This window comes from Parasteatoda tepidariorum, chromosome 2 (assembly GCF_982258835.1).
Source record: "Parasteatoda tepidariorum strain Cologne lab strain chromosome 2, Ptep-v5.0, whole genome shotgun sequence".
Lineage (NCBI taxonomy): Eukaryota > Metazoa > Arthropoda > Arachnida > Araneae > Theridiidae > Parasteatoda > Parasteatoda tepidariorum.
This window is the reverse complement of record NC_141756.1, coordinates 18,923,663-18,932,856: the sequence shown is the minus strand read 5'-3', so window position 1 is coordinate 18,932,856 and position 9,194 is coordinate 18,923,663. Positions and strand designations below refer to the sequence as shown.

Sequence of the window (9,194 nt, the reverse complement as noted above, 5' to 3'; positions counted from 1 at the left end):
TGGTATTAGTTATACGTTAAGTAATTCACGGAATAGTTAAAATAACCTATTTAAACAGCACATAAAGCAAAAACTATGCAATTAGCTTCCAAAAGCAAAGATGGAAATTTATAACTTAAAAAAATAAGTATTAAGTATATATATCTATTTCAGTTTTAAATTATGTCTTCTTTTTTTAAAAATTCTAGTGCTTAAGAAATTGCAAATATTGGATACATATATTTCCATAAATTGAATGATGGTGAGACATCAGGGAGAGGGAGATTGCAATTTTAAGATGTTTCTCTTGAATTTTTTTTTTCTTGTTTGCCTTATATTAATGATTATTTTATTCCTCGTTGAAGACATTTTTAATTATCTCGAATTCTTGATTCGCAAACTTGGTCTTGATTTGATTTCGAAAGTAAAAAAAGAAATAAATAAACAAAAAGTACGAGAGAGAAATAACAGATCTCATCATAGCAGTGTTTATTAAAAGAAATTTCGAAAATATGTATTAAAAAAATTAATTAAAGAGTTCAAGAAATACAAAAACGGCTTCTAATTTTAATTCATATAACGACATAAGGTTATCGTTATAAATTGTCGAAGAGTAATATTTTTTCTACATTTTTTCATTTTAATTGTATTACGCATTCTATTTTAATTTTTTTACCAGACGCAGTCAATTATTTTTCAAATCCTGGAAATCAATCTGTTCGTTAAGATTAACATATTTAGGAAATGTGCTTACATAAAATAAAATAATTATGTAAAAAATTTTAAAAAAAAATTTAAAAAAAGTTAAATATTTAAAAAAACTATGAAAAAAGAGTGGCGGAATGAGAAGGGTTGAAGCCTCTTAGTTCACTAAAAAATATAAATGCACTGTAATAAATTTTCTGTGCATTATAACAGCAAAATTGGTGGTAACTTCTTTATACCTAAGTGGTGAAGAAAAGCAACCTTTATAATTCTTGGTTCTTAGAGCTTCATTACACCAGGAGAATATTCTTTTATTTTCCTTGCAGTACTCAATTCCGGAAGAAATTACTATATAAAGTATATTTTATAGTAAAGTATACTTTATATCCGAAGTGACAGTATACCGGCACTTTGTGTGATATATTCATAATATCCATTTTACTGTAAAATGGATAGGAGTATTAATTTGATTAGAGTGTTTCAGAGATTTTTCGGTAATTATTCCTGTTTAATTAACAGTATAGCAGATTGATGTTCCGGAACAATGTCCGGTAAAAATGGTAACACTATCCGGTAGTGATATATTATACGGTAATAGTAAAATTACCCGGTAATCGTAGTAATAGTAAAACGGTTATTTGGGTGCATCATTCATGAAATCCATTTTACCGTAAATTGGAGTATTTATTTGATTTGAGTCTTTCAGTGATTTTTCGGTAATTACTACTGTTTAACTTACAATACATCAGATTTCCGTTCCGTAACATTGTCCGGTAAAAATAGATTTTAAGAGATAGATTTTAAAATTTCCGGTGAGAATAGATTGAAAAGTACTAGTACCTCGAGTCCCGGTATTTTTTGCCGTAATTTGATGCGAAATTTTTTACAGGTAAAGTACTGCCATCGTTTTTCGTGTTCAGTAACACCAAAAGTTCTAATTACAGACACACGTAGAAGTGAATAAAGTTATTTTTATTATGATTTGTAAATTAAACATATCCGTAGCATAAAGAGAATATTAAGACAATTTTGAATTAGATTTAAGAAAACCCAAGCGAAAGGTACTGTACATAATAAAATTATTTTAGACAGTTTACAGACATTTAAAAATTAAAATATCTTTATTATACATCTAGAAACAGATATACATAATTTAACTGCGAACTTTTATTCAGAAGACATTGTATAGCAGCGTAGAAGACAACAACAAACTCAACAACTACTCGTCCTGGATTTTAAATACTTTATTGGCGATATGCAAAACACGCCTACATTGGTGTTTTCGGAGCTTGGTTTAATCGTTTCAGACGTTAAATGGTTAGATTAAAACATTTAATTTATGAAAGTATATGATTTATACTTAGCATAAGTATACATAAATCGTATATGAAAGGGCTATTTGGTATTAACTAAAAATGAAATTTACCTTTATACTTTACACAGGGTTGTACAGAGCGCAAAATAAAAAACGGACCACCCTGAATAACTTTTGATCTAATGATCGAATCTTCATTTTTCTGAAACTCAATCTTCATGGTTCGAAGGAGTGACCTGAAATATGCTAATTAATTGATGCAGACAATATCTCAAGTTACGGAATCAGACACAAAAACGTATTTTCTCTGATTAAACATACGTTTTTTACGACTGACCCAATCGGGGGTAGTCGCAATCTGGGAAATATGGTCCCCAATAGTTGGATCAGGAGAACAATCCAAAGTTTGAGCACTTTAATTCTACTTTTTGCGTATTTTGTCATATTTGGAGAATTTTGTAAGAGCATTGAAAAAATTTTGCCCGCAATTATAGAATTCATTTATCGAAAGGTAATTTCATGCAAAAAGTAACTTTTAGTAAATATTTAGCAATTTTTATTATTTTAATTAATATTAGTAAAAAAAATTGAATTTTAAGGAATAAACCTTTTCATATCATTTTAAAGAATATAATTTCATATGGCAAAATACAAAAATTAAGTGAAATCAGAACGGGAAGACCCAATTATTAGACCTAAAGTTATTAAGGTTCGTCGTTTTTCCATTTGCGCATTGTACAACATCAAATTTAGAGTAATATTGCAGCACAGGTAAGATAAAAACCGAAAATTCGAATGAAGAAAATTTTGCATTATTTAAAGTATCTGTTACATCTTCCTTCCATTAAATTAAATTTTTATCTTGCGATAGATGGCGCAGTGTGCGCATCTGTAAGGATACATAGCTTTTCTCTTCAGTGTTGCCAGATTGGGCTACAAGTAGCGGATTGGGCTACTTTTAAAAGTCCCCGCTACTGAAAATCGAATTTGGGCTACCCGCTACTTTTTGGGCTACTTATTATTTTTCGAGTGCTACAAATCTTAAAAATGCGCTACTTTTTTCCTCACAGAAATATATATAAATTTTTTTAAATTTTCCCCTTCCCATTATAAGATGATTCTGAAAGTTTGCAGTTTCTTTACCTTTTTCAAGGAAGACATTTTTCGTTGTTGTTAAAAACGCTTTAACTTTAGATTTGGATTCTTGATTTGTCCATGCTTCAAATCGTAAACTCGTGAAATCGCAAAGATTTATATGGAAAAATATACGGAGAGTATGATGGGGGAAAAAATCTTCAACCACTATTAATCGGTTATCTTCTGGAAAAACAAATCACGTGACTCGCTTCGCTTTGAAACTCAGAAAAATTAAATCTAGAGTCATTAAACATGCTGAATGAAATAGTTGTTGTGAATGACAATGAGTTTCCAAAAAATATCGTAACTTTTAAATGCTTTTTAGTAAATTCATTTTACTTTTGTAAATTACCCAGAGCCGGATTATACCTTTCGTAGGCCCTAGGCATAGCCGTTATTGGGCCCTCACCTCCTTCCCCCACTCCTCCCCTCTTTTCAAAATATATGCTAAAATTTTCTTGCATATTTTTTTTTACACTTTTATTATAATGGATTTTAATTTACAAATTTGTTTATCGAACCTTATCTGCAATACCGACATACTGCCGGTATTGCAGTTGATATCGATAATACCGTTATGATTAGTTCGATCGATAACTATGTAAACACTTCACCGTGAAGTATTACGCCATTTTAGATGTATTAATTTCAGAAATGACTAAAAGGCGTAAAGCTTACAGTGATTTGTACGATAATTTCGGTTTTCTTGTTCACAAAAATTTGTCAGAATCTGAGATTAAACTAAAAGCGCAAAATTTGGTGAAAATTTACTCATCCGATTTAGAAGAAAACTTTGTAGATGAATTTTTACTATTTTCAAATTTGTATGAACATAAATCTGCACAAGAAATGTTGAAGGCTCAAATTAAAAATAAACTCCTAATTTTCCTAACGTTCACATTGCATTAAGAATATATTTGTCAATTCTTGGATCAAATGCAGAAGGAGAAAGATCTTTCTCCAGATTAAAATTGATAAAAAATTATTTGCGTTCAACAATGAATCAAGATCGTTAGGCATCGCTTGCACTTATGTCTATTGAATACGACATTTTGCGTAGTTTGGAATTCGACAGCATAATACAAGATTTCGTTGAATCCAAAAATCGCAAAAAAGTTATATATTAGATCATAAGATTCTGCAAAATAATTTATTACCGAAAAATATTATATTTTTATTTGTATCTTCATAATTTTGTGCAAAATACACTTGTTGTTTTTAAAGCTAAATTATTTTTGTCAAAATTTTTTTTTCTCCCAAGTTTTTCGTAGGACCCTGAATTTCGTAGGCCCTAGGCACGTGCCTAGTGTGCCTATAGGTTAATCCGGCCCTGAAATTACCATATATTTACAGTTTCACGAAAAATAGCATTCCAGGAAATATGGAAATTTCAAATAAAATTGAAAACTTTTCTCTCAACATTTGCTTGTCGCATACATGTCCACCATTTTCAGATTTGCCAATAGAATTATTACCGCAAAAATCCCAAATTGGAGAGATATAAAATCAGTGGCGCTGTCTCTTACCAACAAAGTGGGACAATTTTTTTCCTGATGGCATTCCTACAAATGGGATAGATTTCTGGTGCAAGTTCACAACAATTAAAAATGCAGGTGATGATCTTGCTTTTAAGGAATTGTCTCAATTTGGATTAAATATGTAAAGTTTACCGATTAGCAATACCACAGTTGAGAGAGTGTTTTCAAGGGTAACATAAACAAAAACCAAACTTTGAAACAGAATGAGACTTGAACTTTTATAATCAATTCTTCGAATTAAAATGATGTTTGAAGATAGAAATACATGTTATACATTTTATACCATCAGCTAAAATGCTCAAATTTAATTCATCGACTTATCATGGGACAGAGGAACAGAGGAAAATGAAGAGGCAGATCACATTCTTTCGGTTATACAATTCTAATATCTTGTACTACAATAATTTTGCATTTAGCATTTTTAGTGGGTTAACTTAGTCAAAAGAATAAGCTAATGTGTTAAGATGAATATTTCAAAAATTTCTGCAATTTTTTCCTTCTTTTCTAAATTAAATATTGCTGAAAATTATTTTATTTTAAATAATTAATTACAAAATTTAAAAATATATTTTTATTAATAGTATCTTTTTCTACAGAACTACCTAGCTTTCTACGTATTAAAAAAAGATTATGAAAAAATAATATTTCATATGCAAAAAAAAAGCATATTTTGATTCACAACCAGGATATTAATTTTGATAGAAGATTGGAAAGTGGTGTTACTTTTCCCGACTGATTTTTACACATAAAAGAGCTTGAAAAAACGCGCTATCCAATATTATTATAATATTGGTGTTTTTCATATTACGCGTTCTTTCAATTTAACACTTTCAGCAAAACAAACCACAAATGAATTCGGGGGACTCCGCAAGCTTGCTATGATGCTACCCAATATATAGCAGACGGCGCTGTTTTACAGAAATATAGCCAAATAAATTAGAACACTCAAAACATGGCAAACTTTACACTTTATTAATGCTGTGATATTAATTTTGTTAATATATATATATATTGTTTTTCTTTTTATTTATTCGTTTATTTTTTGGGCTACAAAATGTTCGAATCCGCTACTTTTGGAGCTCCCATTCGCTACTTTTTAATCATAAGTTCTGGCAACACTGTTTCTCTTCAGTCTTTTGTTTGTTGTCGTTTCGTTAAGTTTAAATAAAAAACACTAAAAAATATTGGCTCGCACTGATTCATTTCAAACCAATAGCCAAAAAGATCCCGAGATACAAAATCTGGCGCTCCAACGTAAATATTCATTGACGAAAATATGGATAACAATTGCTTAATTCAAAGAAAAGTTCTTCGAACAGCCGTAACAAAAACAATAAATGAACTGGAATCTTCAATCGAAGGTAACAACATCCAGTCAGCATCAGTAGCATTTGCTAAACTTGAAGAAAAATCGAAGAGATTGTTTGAAAATGACGAAATCGTTTTTAAATATCTGTCTTTAAATCCAGAGGATCAAACCGAAACTGATAAAGAAGAGGTAAAATCCAAATCCTCAGAGGTAAAATCCAAATCCAAATCAGTTTTAGAAAAAGAATTGGAACAATGTGAAAATTACAGAGATAACGTTACTGCAGCGAAACTGCGCTTCCAAGAGTTTTCGAAATCCTACGGAAGTGTAAACAAACAAGCAGAAGTCATATCGTCAGATCGGATTAGCATCAATTTACCGAAACTCGAGCTAACAGACTTTGACGGAAATCCCAAAAATTGGTTCGCATTTTGGGCTATGTTCCAAAAAATCGATGAGGATCCTAAAATAGAGGACGACGTAAAATTCGCCTACCTGATGCAAACAACAAAAGGTAAGGCTTTCGATTTTGTTCAGTCTTATCAAGTTTCTAAAAGTGAATATAAAACTGTTATTAAAAATCTAAAATCACGTTTTGCGGATGATAAAATGCTAATCGAGTTATATGTACGCGAATTATTAAAATTAATTTTAAATCAATCCCAAAACATGCCTTTCATTAATTTAGTAGATCAATTAGATACTCAATTGCGCTGTTTAGAAAATTTAGGTGTTACTAAAGAAAAATACGCGTGCATGCTTTATCCATTAGCCGAAGCGTCAATTCCAGAGCATATTTTAATTGCGTGGGAAAGAGAAAGAAATTCTACTTCTCGTTCAACAAATGCAAACATACACGACCTTGAATTACTAATGCAATTCCTTCGGAACGAAGTGATCGGTTCAGAAAGGATTCGTATTGCGAAAAATTTTTGTACTACGGATAAAAATAGAACGGGAAAATTAAAAACAGAAAATAATCAAAACATGATCTCGGCGCCAGGCGCGACAGCTTCAACTTTGTTTAGTCAAATAAAAAATGATAAACGCAAAACAAATGTATTTTGTTTATTTTGCCAAAAGGGCACTCACAGGAGTTGTGATTGTTTTACTGCTCAAAAAATGACACTTCAAGAAAGAAAAGAAAAAGTAATAAAAATGAAAGCATGTTTGGCGTGTCTTAGAATTAATTGTCGTGCGGTTAAATGTGGAATGAGTGTCCGGTGTGTAATTTGCTCCAAAAAACACTTTCCTATTTTGTGTCCTAATTTATGCAAAGAGGAGGAAAAAACTTTTTCTTCTTTGAACAAAACCGAAATTAATAACGTCGTCAGTAATAGCTCATCCGGTTCGGCAGATATTTTATTACAAACTCTTCAAATAAGAGTATTAGGGCCTTCGAAAACAAAAGTTGTTCGTTGTTTATGCGATTCAGCTTCGCAAAGATCGTATATAACTCGTGATGTTGCAGAATATTTAAACTTAAAAACTGATCATTCTGAATTTCTGACACACAGTTTATTTGGCGGTATTGAAACGGAAAAAATAAAACATTCAGCCTTAAAGTGTGAGCTTCAGGAAATTCGAGGAAATTTTTCGTGTGAAGCTGTATTATTAGATAAAGAAACTATTTGTGGTATGATTCCTAAAATAAGAAAATCTGATGTAGAATACTTCACTAATAATGGAATTTACTTGTCCGATAGTGAAAACGATAATTCGAACATATCAGTTCTCATTGGCGCTGATTATTTAGGAACATTTTTGACTGGTTCTATCAGCCAGCAACCAAATGGGTTAACTGCTGTCCAAACATACCTAGGGTGGGTAGTAATGGGGAAACCAGCATCCTATAAAAATAGTTCTACTCATGTTATGCCCATAATTTCGCTACATAGCGCTAGCAAAATTTGCGACCTTTGGTCATTAGATATTCTTGGTATTAGAGATCCCGTAGAAAATAAAACAAAAACAGAAATTGATATTGAAACTTTATCTTTTTTCGAAAAAACTGTTAAATTTCGTGATGGTAGATATGAAGTTAATCTTCCAAGGGTTGAAGGCCATCCGGAATTATGTGATTTGCGATATCAATCGGAGAAACGTTTAAACTCCATGACTTTGAAGCTCATCTCTTCGGGAAAATTTGATTCATATGACAAAATTTTTAAGGAATGGGAACAAATGGGAATCATAGAACAAGTGTCTAGTAATACAAATATAAAAAATTTATCTGACATAAAATGCCGATATCTTCCTCACAGAGCTGTTTATAGAGAGCTTTTCGTTCTAAATAAGTTTCGCAAAGAAAAAATTGGCGTCATTTCCGACATCCGCAAAGCATTCCTTCAAATAAGCGTGTCCCCTTCTGATAGAGATTTTCTTCGCTTTCTTTGGTGGGAAGATTTTGAAAAACGCAAAATTAAGATATACAAACATTGCAGAGTGGTATTCGGCCTTACATCGAGTCCGTTTTTGCTCATGGCAACAATTTATCACCATTTGGATAAAATGAAGGAAACTGAAAATGATATCGCTGTGAAATTGAAAGATGCATTTTACGTTGACAATGTAGTGACAAGCGTTGAAAACAAATGGGAATTACAGCGATTTTCAAAGACAGCTTGTCAAACTATGTCTCAAGCAGGGTTTGAGCTTACGGGTTGGGTTTCTTCCTCACAGGGTGAAAAACAAAATCTAGATTTAAAAGAATATAGATATTCTCCTGTTCTCGGACTTTTATGGCAACCCAATTTAGATACAATAACATGTGATATTAGCAGCGTCACAACTGAAGTACATAACAAATGTACAAAACGGCAACTTTTGTCGATTTCCCAAAAAATATTTGACCCAATCGGTTTTACTGCACCCGTGACGCTCATTCCAAAGCTTCTAATGCAAAGAGCATGGAAAAATGATAAGCTGGAATGGGATCATAAACTTCCATCTGAAATAGTGGAGGAATTGAAAAACTGGCTATCCAGCTTAGGATTTTTAAAATTAATTCAAATTCCGCGTTATTTTGGAGGATTAATTAATAAATCAACTACTACTATTCACATGTTTAGTGACGCTAGTGGGAAAGCCTTCGCGGCGTGCGTATTTTTGCGAATTGAATGCGAAAAAGAAGTTCAAATTAAATTAGTGCAGGCAAAACCACGTGTCGCTCCTCTAAAAAAGGATCCCATCACCAAAAATCAAAACTGAA

General features: G+C 31.6%; 1 protein-coding gene across 1 annotated transcript; it reads left to right on the top strand.

Annotated features, from left to right (window-relative positions):
• The first annotated feature begins 5,950 nt into the window (after positions 1-5,950).
• Positions 5,951-9,193, top strand: LOC139426812 (uncharacterized). The gene is made up of 2 exons (XM_087156486.1): positions 5,951-6,497; positions 7,263-9,193. The coding sequence occupies exons 1-2, from the start codon at positions 5,951-5,953 to the stop codon at positions 9,191-9,193; spliced, it is 2,478 nt and encodes an 825-aa protein (XP_087012612.1).
• The last annotated feature ends 1 nt before the right edge of the window (position 9,194 follows it).

Bases quoted from the DNA above. Each gene is read 5' to 3' on its own strand.
- LOC139426812 (XM_087156486.1), top strand. From the start codon at position 5,951: ATGGATAACAATTGCTTAATTCAAAGAAAAGTTCTTCGAACAGCCGTA. The intron at 6,498-7,262 runs GTAAGGCTTTCG...ATTTATGCAAAG, and splicing joins CCTGATGCAAACAACAAAAG to AGGAGGAAAAAACTTTTTCT.